The following is a 24868-nucleotide window of genomic DNA, read 5'->3' on the forward strand; positions in this document are numbered from 1 at the left end:
AAAAAAAAAAAAAAAAAAATTCCAAAATTAAAAAAAAAACAAAACTGAAACACTTCTGATCCCAAGCACTTCAGGTAAGAGTTATTCAACCTGAATCTCTAAACCACAGTAACACAAGATATGACTGTACTCTTTTGGAATTAAACATACCTTTGAGGCAGGCGTAGCCACATATCATGTCTGAGCGAGTGGGCAGTCTCATCTTTAGCAACTCTTCTTTACCAGCATCACTCTCCTCACACCCAGGGGACTGGGTGTGGTTCTTTCCATCTTGCTGGTCAACCCCACGGTCAGTCTCATCTGTACAAAGGCAGACAAAATGGGCAAAGATGTTACTTCCTCTCATCTCTCCTGGACCTGTGCAAGGCAAGTGCAAGTTCCCCCACAATCTTGACCAGAAAGAGCCATTTCCAGCTGTTGCCTCCAACCTACAGCTGGTAAATGAAAAAAAAAAAAAAAAAAAAGACCATTACTCTCCAGCATGCATCCATCACCCTGAGGGTGCCTCCTACAGGTCAGGCACCATGCTCAAGCCATGCAGACATGAAGTTGGAGCGCTTTCCATTCTGTGTAAGACAGGAAAAATGCCACATCGAATACTCCTTATAAATGGAACTAAACATCTTCTAAGTCCACGGCTCACTTGTTTAATTAGTAATAAACCTGGAAGTCATAGTACTTTTTATTGCAGTACACAATGAAATATAGATATTTACCTTTATTACATAAATAAGAGAAAAACCAGTTAAGAAATGACAAACATGGTTACTACATGTATATAAAATTCACAACCTCAAACTATGTATTTTTTTATAAAAAATTATAAAACTAAGCATCATCAGTTTCTAAGATAGTTTTTTTGATTGTTAATTTCATAAGCAACAGCAAAACATTCAGATGACTTGTAAAAATTTCTCCCTATCCTGATCCAATATTGTATACATCTCCAAACATGGGAGAATATGCCCACACATCTTTATTTTGCTAGCAATGATTCCTAAAGGAAACAGGCCAAGCTGAATGTGTCCCTCAAGAGAAAGGAAAACTCTCCTCCTTTCCTTCATGCCGCAGATCTCCTAATCAATGAATGATACTAGTTCTCTCATCATCAATATCCCCATATCTGTTTTCTATATCACCGTTAGACTTAATCAGGCAGGTTAATTTCCATCCATTCACTGAACATGTGTAAGTGCTACAGTGTGTCAAGCAGTGCTGTTCCTGTACCACATGCTCTTTCCTTAGGGCAGCCCCCGCCATGGCAAGCAACCCTCCTGGAAAAAAGTCTATCACATTATTTCTGAAATCTATCACATTATGTCTTACTTAAAGCTTCCAACAGCTCCATACTATTATCTGAAGTCTAGATTTACTTAATGTGACCAAGCACAGCTTACTACACACCTACACAGATACTTAGTTTTTAATTACATCTGGGCATTTTTTTGAGAAGGGTGAATGCCCCTGTAAGCTTGTTGTGCTTTTCATGTTGCAGTGTCACTTTTCCTGTGAAAGACTATTTGCTATTCTACAAATACATAAATCATGTTATTCTGAGTCCAAATTAAGCTTTACCCTATGCACAGAATCTCTTCGAGCTAATTTCACTTAAAACGATCTATTCTCACTGCACACCCCTTTGTACCTATAGGTTGTGTCTCACTGATTTCACCCTTGCTTACATGAGGCCTCTGAATTAGTCTCAAGCTAATTCTTGTGTATTTCCTGTTTTTCTGGTAGGCTCCTCACAGGTTACATTTTCTTTTGCTTTTGTGGTAGCATCTAGTGCAGTTCTAGTTATGTTATAGGACCTCAATAAAATATATTTTATAGACCTATTAGATTAGAAAGATATTAGTCGACATTTACATTTGGCCACAAAATAGATTTAAAAAGTAATTATTTGAATGTTTGCACAAAATGACATTTAAAACAGACTATAAGCCCTCTGAGGGATTGATCATATGATAAAGTTGTAGCTACCCATTTCTGTGGATTTAGTATGAGGCAGGCATAGAACTAAGGAAGCCCTTAAATGCATGATTCCATTTAGTGGCCACAGTGACCTCATGAAGTAGGTACAACGACTATACTTTCTATTATGGATGTGGAGGCATGTCATATAACTTTTCTAACATAACCAGTAAATGGTAGAGCCAGAATTTGACTCCAAAGTTAATTATTATTATTTTCCTCCAGGGCGAGGAGTATCCCTGTGTGTCTTTTGAGCCTTGTCCTGCAGTCCTGGCTCTGAAAGGGGTAAAGCAGACTGCATGCAAAAAAAAAAAAGAGGGACAGAAGCAGCTCAGGGAAGAAGAAGTGTCAAAGGTTGATGTGGATTCCATACTGCTGTCCTGCAAAGTCCATGAATGATAAAGGCAAGGAGGTGAGAGTATACATGAAAGTGAACAGAGCAGTAAAAGGAGCAAGTGGAAAAAGGGAAGAGAAAAGGAGTAAGAAAAGAAGGAGGTAAAAAGAAAGGGAAAGGAAAAAGAGACAGATTGAAATCCATAACCTGGATGAGTAACAAAGTGCATCAGAGTTAATAAGCATAGACACAAATAAGAACTCTCGGAAAAGAAGGCAAGGACACTGACAAGAGAATCCTGAGAACAGGATATGGTGGTGCACAGAGAGCTGACCAGCCTGAGAGCCATGGGCTGCCCAAGTCCCAGCACACCCCATGCATTGGGAGACACTTACAGAGCAAAAGAGGCGGTGGCAGCAGTGAACAGAAGGAGGTGCCCAAGGGATCCAATAGCACCTGAGAGGAGCAAACAGGAAAGTGAGAGCTGGTGGGAGGCTGCCCAGGAGCCACCACCCAGGTGCTGGTCTGCCAGGGCACTCACCTCCACGGCAGGCCTGGATGAAGAACATTTTTGGCTTGTTCTGTAGGCTGGGGCAGTTGGCATTGTCAAAGAGCCGAAAAACCTCTTGTAGCTGCCAGAAGGAAACAAGGAAGAAGGGAATTTTAGTAGTGAATAGAGCCTCCTGGAGTCTTACACACACAATAGTAGCCATTCCTGCAAAGATGGGTGATAGGAGGTGATGGGCCAATTTCAATAGTTATCCGCACCTGGAGCAGTTTGCCATCCACACCATAGATGGCACCCTCTACACCATGAGAGAGAAGTGCCACGATGCAGGAGTCTGTAACACGGTGTGCAGGTAGCTGTGCAAACTTCTGGAGTTTCTCTTGCATTTCCTAAAAGAAAGGTAACTTTTAACGTTGTTCACTGCAATTAGCACCAATATAAGCACCAATCTTTGGCTTCTGTTTGAAACCCCAAGCTATTAGAAGATAAAATATTTTATGTATATTCTATGGTCAATGATTAAGTCAGAGATCCTTGGAAAGTTTAAAGAAAGCTATGAAGTCACCAGAAAAAAGCACAAGACTTCAGGTACAACTCACTGAGATAGGTGAAGAACTCCTGTATTATAACAAGTGACTAATAAAACTAATCAAGACCTTGTCAGCTTTGATTCATTTCCTGGTGATAACTACATCCATCATCAGAGCAAGTGCCCTTATATAAATCAATAGCAAAAGGGAACCACCAGGAGAGCTGTGAATGAATAACATACCTCTTCAGCTATAAGAAAATAAACTGCTCTGAGACACAGGGTTAAGAGCATCGTGATAGTAGTGGATGGCAGTACTTGCACGCTGGTTTCTGTCTGAGATCATACGCATCTAAGAGAGAGTGATGATGCCAGCATAAAATACTTTGTTCAGTCAAGAGCACACTACACATGGGGATTCTGTCCAGAGCACAGAGCACTGAATACACATAAAAACTCTGGGGTCAGAACCATCTAGGTTTAAACCTTGTGGTCCCTAAAGCAGCAACAACAGCATTACCAGTTCATAAACTGGAACAAGTTATTTAGCCCCTCAAGGCTCCTATTTCCACTTTATAAAAAAATAATTATAGGTAAATTTTCTCTAAGTTTGTGAAGATTAAGATAACTGTGTGTAGAAAGGACTCTTCACTGTGTCTAGCACAAACTACAAATATCATTATAATGTGCATGGCAAAGAAACCTATTACTGATCAACCTTATAGTCCAACTTAAGAATCTTGCACTAAGTTGCCACACATGAATACTACTACCATGAGCTTTTGGTTCACTGCACAGAAAGTTATACTGTACACAAGTAATAGTATAAAGATCTGGCACAAATTTTTAAAACCATAGCTCCTTGTACAACTCAAGACATCTCTCTCTTCTCCCCTATCTAAGATGAACAGGGAAGAAACAAGTTCATTTTACTATAAATTTGAATGGAATATAATGAAGATGAATATGCTACCTAGGCAAAACCGATACAGCACACACTTACCACACACACTCCCAAAATAAAAAGGATATTTGTATAATATACTGCAGTGGTTCTTAAAGTGTGGTCCCTAAAGCAGCAACAACAGCATTACCTAGGAACTGGTAAGAAATGTGAAATCCAGGGCCTCAGCAAACTGTTTAAAGCTGTTGAGGTGATTCTGACATGTTAATGTTTCAGCCCCATTAATCTAAATACTTCTGCTTGTAGATGACTGAGACACAATTATATAAAAGATGCGAAAGTCTGGGTCGGCACCTGTGGCTCAAAGGAGTAGGGTGCCGGCTCTATATACTGGAGGTTGTGGGTTCAAATCTAGCCTCAGCCAAATAAAAAATGATGCAAAAGTCTACAACATAGTTGAAGATGAAGAAAATGGTTTTGTTGAAAAAGTATATTTTCTGGGTAAACAGAAGCCAACCATAATAATGGAATTCTTTTTTTTTTTTTTGAAACAGAGTCTGACTGTTGTCCCGGGTAGTGACATGGGGTCACAGCTTATAGCAACCGCAAACTCATGGGCTCAAGCTATCTTCTTGCCTCAGTCTCCTGAGTAGCTGGGTAGCTGAGACTACAGGTGCCTACCACAACACCTGGTTATTATTATTATTATTATTATTTTTTTTTTTTAAGAAGACGGGGACTTGCTGTTGCTCAGGCTTGTCTCAAATTCGTGAGCTCAAGCAATCCACCTGCCAGAGCTGCCCAGAGTGTTAGGATTACAGGTGTGAGCTACTGCGTCCAGCCTAATAATGGCATTCTAAGGGCAATAAAAAATGTCAAAAATGCATTTGTTTTCCTAAAGGCAATAAAAGGTATCAAAAATGCATTTGTTGGCTTGGTGCCTATAGCTCAACAGGCTAAGGTGCCAGCCACATACACCTAAGGTGGCGGGTTCGAATCCCCAGCCCGGACCCGCCAAACAACGATGGCTGCAACCAAAAAATAGCCGGGCGTTGTGGCGGGCGCCTGTGGTCCCAGCTACTTGGGAGGCGGAGGCAGAAGACTCGCTTGAGCCCAGGAGTTGGAGGTTGCTGTGAGCTGTAATGCCACAGCACTCCACCCAGGGGGACAGCTTGAGGCTCTGTCTCAAGAAAAAAAAAATGCATTTGTTTTGGGAATATCCTTTTTTTTAGAGACAGAGTCTCACTTGACCATCCTTGGTAGAGTGCCACGGCATCACAGCTCACAGCAACCTCCAACTCCTGGGCTTAGGTGATCCTCTTCCCTCAGCTTCCCGAGTAGCTGGGACTACAGGCACCTGCCACAACACCTGGCTATTTTTTTGTTGAAGTTTGCCCGGGGCTGAGTTTGAACCCTCCACCCTCGGTATATGGGGCTTACCCACTGAGCCAAGGCACCACCCTGTTTTGGGAATATCTTACTGTGAATGTTCCCCTGGGGCTGACAATAATAAAATTTAACATACAGTAGTTTAAGAAGTTATAATTTTGCCCAAGGAAGTGAACACAAATTACGAGCTTTTTTTTTTTTTTGCAACAGAGTCTCACCATGTTGCCCTTGGTAGAGTGCTGTGGCATCAGCTCACAGTAGCCTCAAACTCTTGGGCTTAAGCAATTCTCTGGCCTCAGCCTCCCAAGTAGTTAGGACTGCAGGTGCTCGCCATAAGGCCTGGCTATTTTTTTGTTGGATTGTCATTGTTGTTTAGCTGGCCTCACCAGGTTCAAACCCGCCAGCCTGAGGGTACGTATCCGGCGCCCTAGCCACTAAGCTACAGGTGCCACCTAATAATGAGCATTTTGAACTTAGTGAGATTATTAAGTCAGTAAATAGAGAACAAAACCCCCAAAAGAGCACAAACATTTTGTAACTGAATTTAGTAAGACTAAATCACTCAATAAATGGTATCATTTGAAGGAAATGTTCCACAAGGAACATAGCTTAAAATAGAATCCTAGGTTTATTTCTGATAAAATTATAGCACTTCTATAAATAGAAGGGCTCTTACCTCTTGCACGTGTTTTGGCTGGGGGATTGGGCACACATGTGAAGAGAATAACCTGTAAATCCTCTGCAATTACATGCAAAACTCCACGGTAGCTGCATTTTCCACACATGACCCAAGACTTGTCCCTACATTTTCCAAGTACTATCACCCAAATCCAACTTAAAAACAATTAAAAGAAAATCTGCCACATTAAAATGTACTTCATTTCCTAATACATAATAAATTGTAATTCTAAAACTTGCAACCTCATCAGGTAGATGCAATAAAAATCTGATCACAAAGGAAAACAAAAACCTACTTGGACAGTGGGAATCCTAGCATTCTCTCCAGCACTGTGAAGGGAAGAAGATTCTCTAAGTCTTACTATAATATTTTCTACTTTTAAATGGAACTTATCTTTCTAGCCTGGGCAACAGAGTATGACTTTATCTTAAAAAATGATATTACCCAGTAATAACCCCTCATGAAAATGCTTATGATTTGTGGGAATCTAGTCCAGAGGTAAGATATGACTTATGGCCACACAAATGGTAACAATAAAGAATTTCCTCATATGTTCAATCATTAGCATTTGTAGGGATACTTCTAGCAAACTTTCATTTGCAAGATTTTTATATGCTAAAGTAATCTTTTAAATAACAATTAGACTCCCAAGTAGCAACAACAACCCAGAAGTCAATGTCCTGGATAAACCTTACAAATATCTTTTCTGAGTTGGTTAGGATGAATCTTGGTGTCCCATCACTTTCCTTGTTATTGGGAATTGAGCTTCTGAACAAGTGAGACCCAACCCTGGATTATTATCCTCGGAAAGTACAGCTACTCAGAGATGTCAACCCTGCAACAGCTAGCAGACCCTGATTCTTCTTTTGCAAGATGAGAGGCATAACAGAGCTGAGTAAAAAGGTAAGGAGAGTAAATGACCTTATGACATATCCCAGTAGGCTCAGGAGAATCAGCTAGCTGTCATTAGTCCTCATATCTTGCCCAGTCCTAATTTACATGTTAGTTTCTCCTGCCTCAAGTACCTGTGTAGTCTGGTCATGTAGGACATGGACATCGTAGCCCAAAAGCTTAAAGAGGGTGATTAGAGTACTGTGGTCCACATCCCCTCCAGAGCGAAATTCCAGGTCTTTCTCTCCAGTGAAGCGCACATTGCTCAGCACCAGTGCCAGCCCACGAGGCCGAGACTGCAACCTATAGGCCTGGGGAAGGAACCCAGTAAAATCATCAGCCTCCTGATTAGACATTTAAAAAAAAAACAACTATATCACATTCTCCTTAACCTCACGAGGGGAAATAGGTAAGTGCCCATGGAAGGCACTCCATCAGCAATGACTTTTTCACTAATAACACAGTAAAGAAATACAAATGCAAACTAGGTTCAGATCCCCAGGAAGGGTATTTCCCTCCCTAACTTTTTTTCTCTTGTCATGCAAAACTCACCAGCTGGTAATGTGTCTGGTAAAATTCAGGAGTGCAAGGCTTCACCTGAAGGCAAGGAGGACCATCTCCATTGTCTAAGGAGTGTTCCATAGTATCTGTGGTATAAACAGAAAGCCAAAAAGCTAGTATACTAATCTAAGCATCAATCCTAGAAAATGTCATCATAACTTCAGGCATCCCCCTGAACTAGGGTTTTGATAAATACTATCTCATTTCCATACTCTGTAAGCTCCGTAAGGGTAGAGACTCTGTTAGCTCTGGCTCACACTGTCTTCTGAACTTAGCTTGCATGTAGTAGGTGCTCAATTCATTGAATGGTTGACGGGGTTATCTGATAAAAGCCTGGTAGGCTTTTACTAGGCTACACAATCAGCAAGCCCCAAATGTAGTATTTTCTCACTACGCTTTATAGAGGAGACAGGCCAATAATGTGTAGAAACTTCCTGCCCATACCAGTTGCTCAAAGGGCTAACTACCATATAAAATAATGTGTGTGATGTAAGGGAAATGGGCCCAACTAATACCCATCTATACTGTTCTGCTAGCCCCTAACAAATTCTGGGAGAACTGTTCCCAATATAAAATATGCCTCAGGTTAGGGCACAGGCAGATTATCAGTCAAGAAAAGGGAAGTCAAACTGTGGGACATCTTTTATCTCATCAATTCTTACCTGTTGACAGGCGGAGCTGCTTGTGAGGGGGACAGGACTCACATACCGGGTAAGGGAGACTCATGTCATAGTCACAGCTCAACTGTAAGAAATCAGGACTCACGATGACAGACCTTATGGTAATAGTCTAGTCCAATTAAAATCTTGTTGCCCCCACCCTGCCTCAAAAATTCCTCTCAAGCCAAATTAACCCTTCCCAACGCACATTTCTAGGTCTCCATACCGGTGGGGGCACACGCTGAAGACCAGAGAGGGTTGTGAGCAACATACACTCCAGGTGGCCCTGTTTGGTCTCCCTCAGTGCTGCACAGAAAGCATCAAAAGCTTGAGGACCCCTCTTGGGCAGCAAGTTGAGGAGTTCCACGTTCTGGTTGAAACTGCCCACTTTGGCCTAAGACCGAAGAATAAAACATAAATCTTATTTACTTTATCTGGCTACAATTTTATTTCTTTCCATGGACTTCTTAGTATCTTCATCCATCTAAAGAATTCCTTTTATAAGAAAAGTTCTTCCCATTATCATTGAATTACATAGTTATTTGGTTAAATACTCGGAAGTAGAAAGGCATTTCTAATTTCTTAAGGTACCATATCCTTTCCATAATTTGTCAGGCTCCATTCCTACTCCCAAATCAATTTATATTCTTAACTTCTCTCTTTTGTGTCTAGATACCTGGATGAGCTCCCTCATTTCCAAGGTGATAATGTCCTTCTCCAGAAGATGTTCTAACAGCTCACTCAGCAATAGCTGTTTGGCTAGCACCACTCGGTTCTTTTTTAGAGTTTCCTGATGGTCAGGGTGCATGCCGTACACTCCCAATGTCCTATAGATCAAAGGTAGAAGGAAAGGCTGTCAAGTACATAATTGGTGCAGAAGAGTGGAGCGAAAGAGGCATGGGTAGAAAGAACAGGATTTATAATAACCAAGCTGAGGCATATTTTATTGAATCTGGTGAAACCATTCATGTATTAAGCAGTAACACAAGACCAGTAGAGATGAACAGTTTTACTAGGGGAGGTAAATTTTAATCAAAATAATACATTCAAGCACACATATATTCATGAAAAGGTATAATTCTCTGTTTGACAGGACAATTTTAATTAAGAGAGCTATTCCAGAAAACATTACACATTATTTATCTAGGCTGCTGAAAATGATAAAAGTTTAAAATAATCTTGGCTGAGGAATAAAACAACACAATCAATATAATTTGAAATCACTTAAAGAGTTAAAAAATAAAGATGAAATTATTTTGGTAACTTAGTTTACTAAGGTTACATTTATTTCAAAGATTACTTAGCTTTGCTACTGGCTTGCAAAGAGATTATCTTCTACTTAGGAACTAAAAGAACGCTATTTTCAATGTACATCATCCACACATCTAGTTTATATAAATCCAGAGCTCTCCAACCTGCTTAGTCAGTTTCCAAATACATAACAACATTTAAGAGCCTGACAGCAGTGAGAAACAAAATAATAACTTTAGTTTATAAATTAAATGCCTATTTAAAAATGCATCTTGATTTCAAAGGTGTTGAAATGCAGGGGAAAATTTCTGCATCTCAGAATCAGTGAAATATCATACATCTATAGGATGGATGTATTTGGATTAGAGATGTATCAGGGAAAGCAGGGCCTTGCAGAACTGAGAGACCCTAGAATAGAGCAGGGGGATTCTAAGGCAGATGAAGAGAGTTGGAAGCAGCCAACAAATTTTGAGTTTGGGACAATGAGTCTGAAACTCCATTTTAACTTTTGTTTTACTTTAATATTTCTGCAACCCCGAACCTTCAGTAAAAACCTGCTACATCATCATTTACACAAATCAAAATGGTAGAAATAAAATAACACTGCAGCTGGGTGCTGAGCATTTCCCCAGAATACATAACCAATGGTGAAGCAATTTCCTTTAGTTTACCAGTAGCATTTTCTTCTTAAAACTTTCTCTTTTCTTGGTTTCCATGACACCATTTCCTCTGACTACCCTCTCTGTTCCTTTTTCCTTTAAAGGGTCTTTGGCCTGCAGATGATATTTGATATTCTATGAATACTACCCCTCAAAGACCCTCTCCCTAGGCAATCTCATCATACTCACAACTTACTGACTTCCAGTTCTTAATTTTCTCAAGTTTCAAACTTAAATTTTCAGTGAACAAATACTCCTTAATTTTATCTCAAGTATCATTCACGCTCTGTAGACCTAACTCTTGATATTATTATTATTATTTTTTTGAGACAGAGCCTCAAGCTGTCTCCCTGGGTAGAGTTACATGGCCTCACAGCTCACAGCAATCTCCAACTTCTGGGCTCAAGCAAGTCTCCTGCCTCAGCCTCCCAAGGAGCTGGGACCATAGGTGCCCACAACAACGCCTGGCTATATTTTTTGTTGCAGCTAGCATTGTTGTTTGGCGGGCCCAGGCTGGATTTGAACCCGCCACCTTAGGCGTATGTGGCTGGCACCTTAGCCACTTCAGCCACAGGCGACGAGCCTAACTCTTGATATTATGAAGCTAGAGTCTCTAATGTGAACGTTCCAAAAGTTTCCATTTAGAATTTTGGGACCCATCTGGAAAGGAAGGAGGGAGTAGAGAAAAAGGACACCAGCAAGTCCTTAGGTTTTGATTCTGTGTCCTTCTGCAGTTTCCCATTCTGAAGACCTAGATTAATCTGGGTGTCATTAATACATGTTCTGGGTGATGTGTGCCATGAAATAGAATGATGGGGGCAGAGGCAGAGACGAAGCCACAAGAACCTCCTCCTCCACGGTCAGCCTGTGCAAACTTTGAAAATCTGATTTTATGAAAAGCAACGAAGGCCATGATACTGTCAAAACAAATCAAATGCCCACCAGGCTGCGCACCAAGATCTACAGACTGTATGGTGTTTTTTTAAGGGCACAGAGAATAGTCCCTCTTAGGGAAAGGACAGAGCATCTTCAAGAAAAGCCGAAGCCGAAATCTGGCAGGTCTGGCAAGAGCATCCCTTCCTTATTCAGAATCCCCGGGGCTGGACGAAGGGAGGTTGGGGTAGTCTTCGTCCACGAGGGACTGGGCCAACTGACACGCTTGCGCTCCCCGACGCAGATTTAGGCTCCGATCCGCTCGGCAGGGCCTCCCACCCTTGGCAGGAAGCGCGGACGCAGCTGCTTTTAGGAAACCCAAGGGGAGGAGGCGGCAGGGCCGGTGTTCCTCTTCCTTGGGTCCCGGTAAGAACCCCCAGAACCCTTCCCCACTCACCTGCGCCCCCTGTCAGTGGCCATTAACCCCTTCTGTTGTAGCACAGGAAAAGACCCAGGGCTCGGCGCGGCCATTTCCCGCTTTTCCCGGGCTACGCGTGCACCGCCCACAATCCAAACAAACAGTGGGCCGGCGTTTCCTGCAGATCCCTCCCCTCCCCTACGACGCACGCTGCGCCTGCGTCTTGCCTTCGCCCTGCCCCTTCCCGGCTCCAGGTCCGCTAGATCTCTGCCGATGCTGGTGCGCGCGCAAGCGTAGAACTCTCAAGGTGGCCGCGCTATCCAATAGGATGCCAGAAGGCAGTCGGCGGAAGGGGAAGTGGCGGAGAAAGAGTGAGGGGAAGGCCCTACCTACCTGGGAATCCGATTGGTTGTAGATTCCCGCGGAAATCACGCTGGCACCACCCACCACTCCTGCCCAGTTTATTGCAGTCAAGTCACCGAAACAGGTTTGGTCGGCCTTTTTGCTTTTTGAACTGTTGGGACTAGGGTGCGGAGAAGGTGGGGAGCACTAGGAGGCGCTAGATAAATATCTGCTCAGTGAATGAAGGCTTGAGTGGGGGAGTGCGGCGTCCCGTCTCACAGCCGCAGCACATAATTCCAGAAAATCTGGGGTTCCGTACTGAGATCCGAGAAAGCAGGGCAGGAAGCTGGGGCAAAACCCTAGCCGCCAGAGCGCCGAGGTGAGGCAAAAGCGATTAGACACACTTTGCAAGTGACCCCGGCACTTCATAATAGATGAATAAAAATGAACCTCTTTAGATATAACCCTTTAGCCCCTCCCTAAGAAAGCCACATGTTGTATTCTTTCTGGCCGTCATATCCACTTGTTAAAACTGGAAGACCATCCATGAGTGGCCATTTACTTCTTTCAGGTAGGATGGGGGTCACTTGGCTCAGCGCCCGTTGCTCAGTGGTTAGGGCGTGGGCCACATACACAGAGGCTGGTGGTTCAAACCCGGCCGGATCTGCTAAACAATGACAACTGCAACAACAACAACAAAAATAGCCAGGCATTGTGGTGGGCTCCTGTAGTCCCAGCTACTTGGGAGGCTAAGGCAAGAGAATAGCTTAAACCCAAGAGTTTGAGGTTGCTGTGAGCTGTGACGTCATAGCACATTATTGAGGGTGACATGGTGAGACATTGTCTCAAAAAAAAGATGGAGGTCCCTGTACTGGGGATTGCTGTCCAGCCCCTGGGTAGGAGAGAGGCACAGGAAGTGCTGCGCACATGGAGCATCAGTGACCATCAGAGCTTTGATTACCTTTACTTATCTAGGAGGATGGGGGCATCCGTGTTCACACCTACCCCACCTGTCTGTAGACAAAGTCTGGCCCATCATTCTGTTTATATACACCTGGATCAGAAGCAGTATAGCTGTCACTCAGATGCTATCTCTTTTTTTCCTGCCCTAGCTTCTCTGGATCACCTCCTACCTCACCTTCAATCTCACTCTGGAAATACTGGCTTATGGCACTGAACATTGACCACTAAAATTACACCACCTACATCTCAGCGGGGAAATGCGTTCTATAGCCTTATTCCCCTCTGGGTCCAAGTACATTTATAATGTCCAGGCAGAAACAGGGCATAGGAGGCACTGGGAAATGGTCAAATGCATGAGTGGTTCTGGTGTGGAGAGAAAATGAAACCTGCCAGAGCTGTTTAGGGGAGCGTTGTCCGGTTGCCTTCAGAGGAAACTATTATCATCATCTGGCTGACCAAAGCAGACATCATAGGCAGGAGGTGGAGTAAGAGGCTCCAGGTTGGGGCCTGCCTCCAAGTTTCGCAGATCAGGAGCAGTGGACACGGTCCGTGGTCCCCGAAGCTGATGGCTGACTGGAGTTCTTCCGGGGCTTGCTTCCTGGGCCAAAGATCCCTCTGAGCCCACTCGCCTTTCCAGTCTGGCTCTCTCAGGCCCGCCTGGGTGGCTATGCTGTCCCTCCTCAGGTACTGGGGGGAGTGCAACACTGCTGTAGGGGGGTGGTTGATCCACCTCTTGGGGATGGTGCTGTGATCTGAACACCTCGGTAGCCTCTTCATAGGCTGGCACCTCAAAGGCTTCATTGACCCTGAAGGAGAAGAAATGGGTGGCTTCCTGAAAGCCCTTTTTCTCTTTTCTGTCTGCTACCAGCAAAAGATTCCCTCCTGGCACCTGAGCCCTCCTCTCACTGTTGCAAATGACAGAGGAAAGCAGGGACTCTATACCTCAAAGACTAGAGGCACAGAGGGAGAATGGGCCCAAGGTCTATTCCCATCCTCCTGCCCACCCCTTAACTCACCGTCCATGGCCTGAGGCCCTTGGGTTTTCTGACTGCATTGATTGCTGCTGGAATGGGAGCCCAACCACCCATTCCAGAAAACAGGCTAGGAGGCAGGCTAACAGGAAGAAGCCACCCAAGGCGAGAAAGAAATAAGAAACTGGGGCAAAGTCCGGCTGTATTCCCAGCAAGGCCAATCCCAGGAGGAAGGAGGCACAGCACAGGAAGATAAACGGCTTCTCCAGTCTCCCCCACAAGTGGCTTGGCACCATGGCCCCTCCCCAGGCTCCTGCAAAAAGACACACAGCTGTTGTGTCTAAAGTAGCAGTGGGTATCACTGTAGTGTCAAATACTAAAGTAACCATTTTGTACACCCTTTTGGGTTCCACGTTCTTAAATCTTAAGTCAGATAAATGATCTGCAGGGTCCCTTCCAGCTCCACTATTCTCTCTCCATATCAGTGTGTGTGAAATAGCCAGGAAACCAGTTCTGGTCATGCTTACTCCCAGTGCTCATGTGAGTTTACTGTGTCAGGGCTCTGACTTCCTTCCTTTCTTTTTCTTCTCTACAGTCTCCTTTCCATCTCTGTTCCTCCACACCATGCAGAATCCAGTACTGGGTGTGCCCTGCCTGAGGCCTCCGTACACTAGGACATCTCTGGAATCCAGGTAATGGGGCAGGCTCTGCCCTTTGCCTGTGATAGCTTCTGTGGGTCCTCCACCCCCACCAGCCCAGCTATGGTCCAATCCACCAGGGAAAGAAGGGGAGAGGGAGACCCACTTACCCTTTCTGATCTGGTCTTTCCCTTTTCTCCACCATCACCCCATGCTCCAGCTGGAGAGAGAACGTGCATGCAGGCACAACAGAGCCACAGGAGGAATTGTGTTTTCCCACAACTGTGTGGGAAAGAATCTTAGAGACAGAGACCCAGGGCCACAGCCAGGGTCACTCATAACTTAAGGTCTTTTTGAGACCCCATATCTGCCAGCACAAGGACTCCTCCTCCCCTCACTGCACGAAACTCAATTTCAAGTTTCCTGCAAGAAGTTAGCTCAGGGGCTGGGAGGGCCTCTGTCCTCTGAAGCAGCAACAACTCCAGGCAGCCTACCCCAAAACTTGCCTGTCAGGAGTCCCCAGAACTCCGTATCACAAGGAGTCGCAGACCCTCTCCTCACACCTCTGCCCGGATCCCAGGACCTTCCAGCCCCCTCACTTGCCTCAGGAGTTCCTCACTCACCTGTCTGCACAGACTCTGCAGAAAGTGGGGTGGAGAAGCGAGGAGGGCGGGGTGGAGCCCTCGGGCCTCTCCTGTTCCGCCCAATCCCTCCGTTCCTGTCCTGTCTGCCCCGCCCCTGTCTCAAAAGGCCCACCTCTCACTGCTGCCGCACCTTGATTTTTTTCTGATTTTCGTTCACTCTGCCGGCCGGGTGAAATGCTGTAAGGATGGTGCTCCTCTCACTCTCGAAGAACTTTGTACTTAGGATCAGAGTTAGAATTTTCCCTCTCCTTTCTTCCCAATGAGTGTTGTATGTCAATTACAGCCCTAGGCACTTTTGTCTTCCATTTGGGTAATTTATTTTGTGTTCATCTCTCCAAAGCCTGGGAGAAGAGACACGGCTTGTTGAATGTGTAGCTCTCACGGTGCGTTGCACACCGTCAGCGATTGGGGGTGGGTGGGGGGTGGGAATGGAATGGCGCTCCCCAGAACTGTGTCCGCAGGCTCCCTATTTTCTGTGGCCACATCCTTGGCCTTTTAACTGTTGGTTCTTCAATATCCACCTCGAAGGCGGTGCCAGCTGCGGCGCCGGTCTCCACTGTGCAGCCACAGCGTTCCTCCTAAATCTGCCCCACCATTTACCTGCTTACACGGTAGTTTTCTGTTTATCTGGTCTCCTTCCGGTGCTTCTCAAGGTGAATGATGAGTTTCAGCCGTCTGTGAGTTTTGGAAACAGACAGGGTTCCTGACACATTGTAGGCACTCACTGAATTGAGTACATGCTTTTACTGATGGCTGCCCTCTCACCTGGTCTCACCACACCTGGTGGAGATACAGAAGTCACACTCTTTAGTTGTGAGTCAGGCTTTGTAGGTGTGAGGTGGAGAGTGGGGTGGAGGCACTCTTTGTCCTTGAGCCAGAGAAGGTTAGACAGGACTGGGCTCCCTTCCTCTGAAGTGTAATCAGCCAGACAAATTGCAGACAAGGTAGACACATAGCCCAGCCAGGCTCCCCAGAGTCAGCTATGGAATTGGTCCAGGGCTATGGCAGCAGAGGGTGTGTATGTGTGTGTGTGTGTGTGAGAGAGAGAGAGAGAGAGAGAGAGAGAGAGAGAAAGAGAGGGAGAAAGAGAGGGAGAAAGTGAATCTTTCCACTGTGGAATGTATGTGTGGGTAGTGGTCAAATGTTGAAAGTGGTTCTGGGTCTCAGATTGACAGTGGGGAGGGGAAGGAGGCCTAGCAGGAAGTCCTTGGTCTCTAGAAGAGATGAGTCTCATTTCTGTGGTTTTCAACCTTTTTTTTTTTTTTAATCTCATGGCACACTTGAACCCATAGTTAAACTTCCTCAGCACGCTTGATCCGAAAAACAGTAAAAAAAATACTTATTGTGCTTTGAACTACTTTTGAAAATAATTTAATTAAGTGATCTTTAAAATTTTTGAGGCACTCATAAGATCATAGTCTGCTGTGGCAAACCATTTGAAAATCACTGCTCTAATTGAAGTAGGGAGAGGAGGGCTGGTGGTTGTTTTGTTTCCACCAATTTCCTTCCTATTGAGCTCATAAAGGGACAGTATTTGGAATTAGGATTTCGATCAATCAATTCATAGAGGAATAGAAGGAAATTGGCCAAGGGTCGTTGGTATGTATGATCGGTAAGGAGGCTCTGTTAAGGAGTGGGTTCTAGGGGGAGGGTAGGGAAGGCTAAGAGGGCAAGGGGCCAAAGGTTGTGGCCTGAATGTCTGGGTGTGAGGGATTATTTGTATACAGTTTGGGAGAAGTAAAACCTTTATAGCTTAGGACCCTTGGTTGCCAGAAGGATGGTGCAATGGAGTGATTTTTTTAAAACTGAAATAAGAACTGGATTGAAATCAGAAAGTCTAGACTGCTAGCTGTCCTTGCCCTTTCACACATTCTCTATTCTAATAATTTAAAATTGATTTTCTAAAAACTGCATTTGTTAAAAATGTTACAAAATATCTAAAAGCTAAAGAAAAAAAAAAGATCCCTAATCTCATCATCCTTAGTTGGTCATTTAAAATTTCAACATATTTCTTTCAGGCTGTAAACATATAAACCAGAGTACGGTCTAGTTGAAATCAGAATATAGTCACCACTTTGTATCATAAACAAATCTTAAACTTTGTATAGTATATATTTTACCTGTGGATACAGACTTTATTGTAGTAATTTCTAATATCCATATAATATTTATTGCTATGCCATAATTTGATTAATATACCCTTATAATATTTTACTTAATAACATTGAGCTTATTTTGTTAATTGTTTTTTGGTCATTGAAAAGAATGCTGCAAGAATCAGAAAGTAGACTAGAGGTTGCTGGGGCTGGTTAGAGGGGAGGGAGAAATGAGGAATAACTGCTAATGGGTTCCTTTCTGTGGTGATGAAAGTGTTCTAAAATTACATAGTGATGGTGTTTGCACAACTCTGAATAATACTAAAAAAACTCCCTCTGAAGCATGTGCCTTAAAAGAGTGAATTGCATCTTTTTTTTAAATTTCACATGACTATAAAGGTACATATGAATAGGTTATACTATTTATGTTTTTAGATAAAGTCCAAGTTGCAGATGAGCTCTTCACCCAGAAGATATGCTGGATACTCCCACATTGTACCCAGCAGGTGAGAGTGAATTACATCTTAGTTAAGCCATTTAAAAAATAATGTAATGAGCATCTTATGTGTAGTTTTTCTCTTTTGTAGACTATTTCCTCAGGATGAATTTTAAGAAAATCAGAGACAAGCAATTGTGGGTTCAAATCCTGATCGTACCCTTGATTAGCTACTATGTGTGGTCTTTTTTTTTTTGCAGTTTTTGGCCAGGGCTGGGCTTGAACCCACCACCTCTGGCATATGGGGCTGGCGCCCTATCCCTTTGAGACACAGGTGCCACCCTAGGTGTGGTCTTTATTGCCCTGAATATATATGGCCAAATTGTTTCCCAAAAGTCTTCTTTTACTTTCTTTATCAATTTAGTATCCTTGGCAAAACATGAATGAATGCACCACTTAATCCAAATGGCATTCTCCTTTCTATTTGCGAGCGAATAGACAAGCCCTGATAGAGATGGAATCATTCTTCTCTGCCTATGGCTCCTCACTGGGGGAATGAGGTGAAGGAAGTGAGAGAACAAAGGGAACAAGGGGAGAGCAGAGGTAATGGCCAGACAATGCCTCTTGCTGTCCCTTCTCTCTGTGGCTTTGTATTGCTGTGATCTTGTGTTTCTGAATCTGGGTCTGCTTTATAGTTGTAGCTAACATGTGTTAGTCTTTTGTGTGTATTGCTTACTATACTAAATACTTTCCACAAATTAAGTATTTAAAATATGTATAATATCACTTCTCACCTTTTGGCTAAGATCAAGTGTGAAATATGTATAATATGACAGGAAGCAGCTACTATAATTATGTTATTATAATTTTCTAGAGGAAGGCAGAAACTCAAGGAACAATGAGTAGCTAATCAAGGGTGAGATCAGGATTTGAACCCATAGTCTGACCCCAGAACCCTGTTTCTTAATCCTGCCTTATTCCACTCTAAACATTCTTTTGGGCTGCCCTTCTAATGATAATTTAACGAAAACACCTGTGGCATTCTGAGATCATTATTCTGGTCTATTATCAGGATGCTTACCTTTTAGCAGCTAAGACTGATTTATAAAAAATAGAACCATCAACTAAATAGCCACAGAACCCAATGCAGGAGATGATACCATCTAAAGGATCTAAAAAGGATATTGGTGGTCGCTAATATGTGTATCTCTTTATGTGTAAACAAATGGTTTGGCCCACATACACAGTCTCATTTCATTCTTAATAAAAATCCTGTGGGATAAGTCTGATTATTATTTTAATTTTACAGAGGAGGAAACCAACTTGGAGAAAATACATGATTTGTTGGCTTGAAACCAAACTTGGAACCCTGACCTTTTAATTCGACTAGCTATGTTTTTGTCTTCATTAATTGCCTGAGTCACAGCTCCTGCAAATAAGTAGGGAAGGTGGATAAATGTTTTAACATGAGTGGGTCAGCAACACTGATATTTCTGAGATGGAAATGTTTCCAATGAATCATAAATCCTCAAGCAGGTAAGGATAAATGCACTCTCTCACCCTCATCATCTAGTTTCATTGTCCTATAAAGCTCCCTAGGAAAAAACTGAGTGAACAGTGGGGTTGAGGCAGTCACTCTAGTTCAGGTATTCAGCATAAAGCCACAAAAAGCTATTCTGGAATTTGAGAAATTGAGTGTGGCTGTTGCTGAGTAACAACAACAAAAAAGGCATTGTTTTTGTTAGAAATGCCTGCAGATACTGTGGCAAACACAAGGCTCCATGGTTCAGCCGTGTGTTTTGGAGATGGCCAAATCTGGTTTCAAATCTCAGTTCTACCACTTACTAGCCATGCGACCTTGAGTAAATTACTTTACGTAACCTTTCTTAGTGCCAGTTTCCAAGTTTATTACTCCCGTTCCTCCAGTGTGATGAGCTACAGCCCAAGCCAGGGTGTGGTTTGAATGTAGTGGGTGCATCTGTGTGAGACCAGCAGGGGGCATCATTTTGTCACTGGGACCTGATTTCACCTTGGAGCATTTGCTGGTAACTGCATTGCCTAGTGCTAACCTCAAAGGGTGTCTACCCAGGAAAGAAACACATTTGATCTTGGTCTTCAGGATTTTCTGATGTGGATAGAAGGGTAAGACACTTGTATGAAATGATTAAATAATGATTAAAGACAGTATCTAAGAAAATATCAATGTTTGAATATTTTCCTATTAAAAAAAAAGAAATTGGGTGGCGCCTGTGGCTCAAAATGGTAGTGTGCCAGTACCATATGCCGGAAGTGGCGGGTTCAAACCCAGCCCGGGCCAAAAACTGCAAAAAAATAAAAAATAAAAATAAATAAAAGTAAAATGTTAAAAAAAAATTGAAGATATGGATTACTAAAAATAAAATTGTTTTAATTAAAAATAATATATACTTCTGGTATAACATTTAACAGCCAAAACTTTCTAGTAAAATATAAGTTTCCTTTATACCACCATACCTCAGACTCTCAGTCCTCTTCCCTAGAGGTAATCTGTTTCCCAGCTTTTTCTGGGTACCCACCTCTCCAGAGAGAGACCATAAATATGCAAAAACCACAGTAATATTTAATACATACAGCCTCCCTTTCTTTATGCACTTGGGAGCAAGCTATAGATACTGCTTCATAGTTTTCTTTTTCCACCTAAAAATATGTGTTGAAGATTTTTCATTATAACTATATAAGGATCAACATGTATAGACCATTTTGTTCTGATTTATTAAAAACATGAAAGAATTTTATAGCAAACATCCATGCATTCACCACCTAGATTTTATAATTAACATTAGGCTATACTTGTTTTATTACATAGGTATCCATGTATCCATCTATTGGTACATGCTAAAGTAAATTGCAAGCATTGATACATTTCTTTTTTTATTTATGAGGTACAATGTGCTGATTTGATATACAATGTGGAATGCTTACATCAAACTGATTAACACAACCATCTCCTCGCTTACTTAATTGCTGTGGTAAGACATTTATACTCTATTCTTTAATATTTTTGAAATGTACCATTGCATTATGAACATTAGGTGAGGTCCCACCAAATACCCTCCCTTCTCACGGCCTCCTTCCACCCTCTCTTCCCCTCTTCCTCTTCTTTTTGCATTCCTGAGATACTTTATTTTATTTATTTATTTATTTATTTTTTTTAGAGACAGAGTCTCACTTTGTTGCCCTTATTAGAGTGCCATGAAGTCACAGCAACCTCTGGGCTTAGGCAATTCTCTTGCCTCAGCCTCCCGAGTAGCTGGGACTATAGGTGCCTGCCACGACACCCAGCTATTTTTTCGTTGCAGTTTAGCTGGGGCTGGGTTTGAACCCACCACCCAGGGTATATGGAGCCGGTGCCCGACTCACTGAGCCACAGCGCCGCCCCCTGAGATACTTTATTAAGAAGAATACGTTCCAGTCCATCCAGGCAAACATAAACAATGCAAAGTCTCCATCTTTTTTAATGGCTGCTTAGTATTCCATGCTGTACATATACCATAATTTGTTAATCCATTCATGGGTAGATGGGCACTTGGGCTGCTTCCATGACTTGGCAATTATGAATTGGGCAGCAATAAACATTCTGGTGCAAATGTCTTGGTTGTAAAATGATTTTTGATCATCTGGGTATATTAAAAACATTTCACTGGACAAGGATGCCCACTGTCTCCACTGCTTTTTTTTTTTTTTGAGATAGAATCTCACTTTGTTGCCCTCGGTAGAGTGCTGTGGCATCATAGCTCACAGCAACCTCAAATTCTTAGGCTTAAGCAATTCTCTTGCATCAGCCTCCCAAGTAGCTGAGAGTACAGGAGCCTGCCATAACACCCGGCTATGTTTTAGAGACACGATCTTGCTCTTTCTGGGGCTGGTCTCCAACTCCGAAGCTCAAGTGATCTACCTGCTTGGGTGTGTGGGGCCGGCATGCTAACCACTGAGGAACTGTGCCCAGGTAATATGATTCTGCCTAAATACTACAACATGCAGAAAAGTAATTACAGTTCAATATTTATCGTTAACTTTTTTCCTTTGACGTAAAGTTTGCCTACAATAAAACACACAGATTTTAGGGGGACCATTGAATGAGTTTTTTTTTTTTTTTTATTAAATCATAGCTGTGTACATTAATGCAATTATGGGGTATAATGTAGTGGTTTTATATACCATTTGAAATATTTTCATCAAACTGATTAACATAGCATTTTCTTTTCTTTTTTTTGAGACGGAGCCTCCTGCCTCAGCCTCCCAAGTAGCTGGGACTACAGGCGCCGCCACAACGCCTGGCCATTTTTTTTTGGTTGCAGCCATCATTGTTGTTTGGTGGGCCCAGGCTGGGGATTCGAACCCGCCACCTTAGGTGTATGTTGCTGGTGCCTTAGCCGCTTGAGCCACAGGCGCCGAGCCAACATAGCATTTTCTTAGTTATTGTGTTAAGATGTTTATACTCTACACTTAATATCAACATGTACCTTTGTAAAATGCACCATAGTATTTGTTCCCACCAGTTACCCTCCCTCCACCCATTCTCCCTCCTCTCCTCCTATTACCACACTTGTGTAATTCAAACTCCAATCAAGATGCCAAACATTAGCCTCACCTAGAAAGTTTCCCCACATATCTTCACAGTCAAGCAAATAATTATTTCTTTCTACCCATTATATTCATTTTTTTCTTCAGAGACAGGGTCTGATTTTGTAACCCAGGCTGTAGTGCAATGGCAGGATTCATAGGCAACCTCTAATGTCTCATCTGTGCTCAGGCAATCCTCCTGCCTCGGCCTCCCCAGTAGCTGGGACTACAGGTGTGTGCCACCACTCACAGCTGATTTTTTTATAATTATAGAGATAGGGTCTTGCTATGTCTCCAGGTTGGTTTTGAACTGGTGTCCAGCAATCCTCCAGTCTTGGCCTCTCAAAGATTATAGGCATGAGGCACTGTACCTGACCCCATCTATTATATTCTTTCAAAACATATTTATTCAATATGTGATATAGTTCATTGTATTTTATTTTCCAGAACAACTATTAGTGTCTAATGGCTCTCTACCTGACGGCCATTTAGATTTTTAGAGGATTTTCCAATTAATATCTTTCCATATATGTGTGTTTACCTATATGCAGAAGTAAGAAAATTTCTAAAAGTGAAATTTTTGATGGCTATTTCCAAATTGTCCTCTGAAGAAGCTGTAACAATTCATATTCCCACTGACATTGCCTGAGTGCTGGCTTCTTCACACCCTGAGCAGCAGTGAGTTATCAAACTTGAATGTAATACATTTTTATTGTTCATTTACTGTGCAGGTACCCTGAGATGTAGACAATCATAGATCAGCTGGGAATCACACGTTCAAGGAGCTTATGACACAGAAAGGAAAGACGTATGTACAACTAACTGAGACAAGGTACAAAGTGACAAATGTTGGGCAGGAGGTACAAAGTGCTACTGGAGTTCAGAGAGGAGACTTCCTGCTGAGAAGGGTGGGGCTCAGGAATGCGTCATGAAGGACAGGGTGGTTCACATTTACCTTTTCGTCCATCTCAGTATTAGGCATGGAGTAGACCATAAAAATTTGTTGTATTATTTATTGGTCATTAGTAAATGACCAATGGCATTTTAATAATTCATGATCTTTTGATCCTGCCTCAATTTCGTACTCCCACCCCCCTACACCCTTTTCCAGTCTGATACCAACTGGAGCCTGCCACAGGTTGTGGGCTTGGTGAAAGAGGGAGTTTGTCTGATCCAAGCCAAAAGTGTTAGTTTCCCCCAAAGACTTTGAAGAAACTTCCTAAGTGGGGATTAAAAGATGAGTACAGAGCAGGATCTATCATTGTCTCTATGTATAGTGTCTGTCTCCCAGCCTCTACTCCCCTCTTACCCAGGGGTCTGAGTGGTTATCTTTCGCTGCTTCCACTTTTGCACGTCACTGGGAGTAGCAATTGTATGAAGGGCTATGACTCCGCTGAGAAGGAGAATGATAAATGAACAGTGGGCCTCAAACTCCTGTCTTCCACGTGAACTCCTGCTTTTACTGTCAACATTTCAGCTTCTCCAGCAGCCTGTCCTGGAATCTTCATTTGACTTTCCTATGTGACTTTGTCCACCTTCCCTTTGACCTTGTTATCTCCTTTATTTTTCTTCCCCTATCTCTTTTCTTCTGCTAACCATTTTCCCTTTTCTTTGTTCCATGTGTCAGCTTCCTTTTATTGCATTTGCTTTATTGCACTTGGCAGATTCCATTTTTTTTTTTTTTTTTGAGACAGAGTCTCAATATGTTGCCCTCAGTAGAGTGCTGTGACATCACAGCTGTCAACTTGGAACTCTTAGGCTTAAGCGATTCTTTTGCCTCAGCCTCCCAAGTAGCTACAACTACAGGCGCTGCCACAATGCCTGGCTATTTGTTTTTGGTTGTAGTTGTCATTGTTGTTTGGCAGGCCCAGCTGGGTTCAAACCTGCCAGCTCTGGTGTATGTGGCTGGCACCCTCGCTGCTGAGCTAGATTCCATGTTTTTTACTAACTGAAGGCTTGTGGCAACTCTGCATGAGTCTCATCTGTTGATATCATTTTTCCAACAGTAGGTGCTCACTTCATGGCTCTGTGCCACATTTTGGGTAATTCTCACAATATTTTAAACTTCTGCATTAATATTATGCCTGTTATGGTGATCTGTGATCAATGATCTTTGATGTTACCTTTGTAATTGTCTTGGGGCACCACAGATTGCATCCATGTAACACAACGAACTTAATTGGTAAAGATTGTGTATCTTTTTTTTTTTTTTTAGAGAAAGTTTCACTCTGTTGCCCCAGGCTAGAGTATCATGGTGTCATAGGTCATTGCAACCTCAAATTCCTGGGCTCAAGTGCTCCTCCTGCCTCAGCCCCCCAGAATGGTAGGATTACAGTCATGAGCCACCGTGCCCAGTCATTATGTGTGCTCTGATTGCTCCACCGACTGGCTGGTCTCCCATCTCTCTTCCTCTCCTTGGGCCTGTCTAGTTCCTGAGACACAATCTTGAAACTAAGCCAATTAATAACCCTACAATGGCCTCTAAGTGTTAAAATGAAAGGAAGAGCCTCACATCTCTAACTTAAAATCAAAAGCTAGAAATGACTA

General features: G+C 42.8%; 2 protein-coding genes and 1 long non-coding RNA gene across 3 annotated transcripts in view; 1 reads left to right on the forward strand and 2 right to left on the reverse strand.

Annotated features, from left to right (window-relative positions):
- CASP2 (caspase 2) overlaps positions 1-11819 on the reverse strand; it is a 14663-nt gene extending 2844 nt beyond the window's left edge. Inside the window, exons 1-9 of the mRNA XM_003791547.3 lie at positions 11669-11819; positions 9105-9255; positions 8655-8822; positions 8432-8513; positions 7761-7855; positions 7343-7519; positions 3077-3205; positions 2850-2940; positions 151-300 (exon numbers count right to left, since the gene is read on the reverse strand). Of these exons, the coding sequence (XP_003791595.2) occupies positions 151-300; positions 2850-2940; positions 3077-3205; positions 7343-7519; positions 7761-7855; positions 8432-8513; positions 8655-8822; positions 9105-9255; positions 11669-11742 (1117 nt within the window). The 5' untranslated portion in view covers positions 11743-11819. The remainder of the gene's footprint in view (positions 1-150; positions 301-2849; positions 2941-3076; positions 3206-7342; positions 7520-7760; positions 7856-8431; positions 8514-8654; positions 8823-9104; positions 9256-11668) is intronic.
- A 1266-nt stretch (positions 11820-13085) lies between these two features.
- TMEM139 (transmembrane protein 139) lies at positions 13086-14206 on the reverse strand. The gene is made up of 2 exons (XM_003791627.2): positions 13951-14206; positions 13086-13740 (listed from the first exon to the last, which is right to left on the reverse strand). The coding sequence occupies exons 1-2, from the start codon at positions 14199-14201 to the stop codon at positions 13359-13361; spliced, it is 633 nt and encodes a 210-aa protein (XP_003791675.1). The 5' UTR covers positions 14202-14206; the 3' UTR covers positions 13086-13358.
- Positions 14207-14554: 348 nt separating this feature from the next.
- On the forward strand, positions 14555-19211 carry LOC111725879. The gene is made up of 3 exons (XR_002773823.1): positions 14555-14597; positions 17719-17789; positions 19029-19211. It is a non-coding gene; the product is annotated as an uncharacterized LOC111725879 (long non-coding RNA).
- The last annotated feature ends 5657 nt before the right edge of the window (positions 19212-24868 follow it).

Source organism: Otolemur garnettii, unplaced genomic scaffold (genome assembly GCF_000181295.1).
Source record: "Otolemur garnettii isolate 467f Iridium unplaced genomic scaffold, OtoGar3 scaffold00049, whole genome shotgun sequence".
Classification (NCBI taxonomy): domain Eukaryota; kingdom Metazoa; phylum Chordata; class Mammalia; order Primates; family Galagidae; genus Otolemur; species Otolemur garnettii.

Excerpts from the sequence above, each read along its gene's own strand:
- TMEM139 (XM_003791627.2), bottom strand. The coding sequence starts at position 14,201 with ATGGTGCCAAGCCACTTGTGGGGGAGACTGGAGAAGCCGTTTATCTTC. Across the intron at positions 13,741-13,950 it reads AGGGCCTCAGGCCATGGACG|GGTCAATGAAGCCTTTGAGG; the intron begins GTGAGTTAAGGG and ends CTTCTCCTTCAG.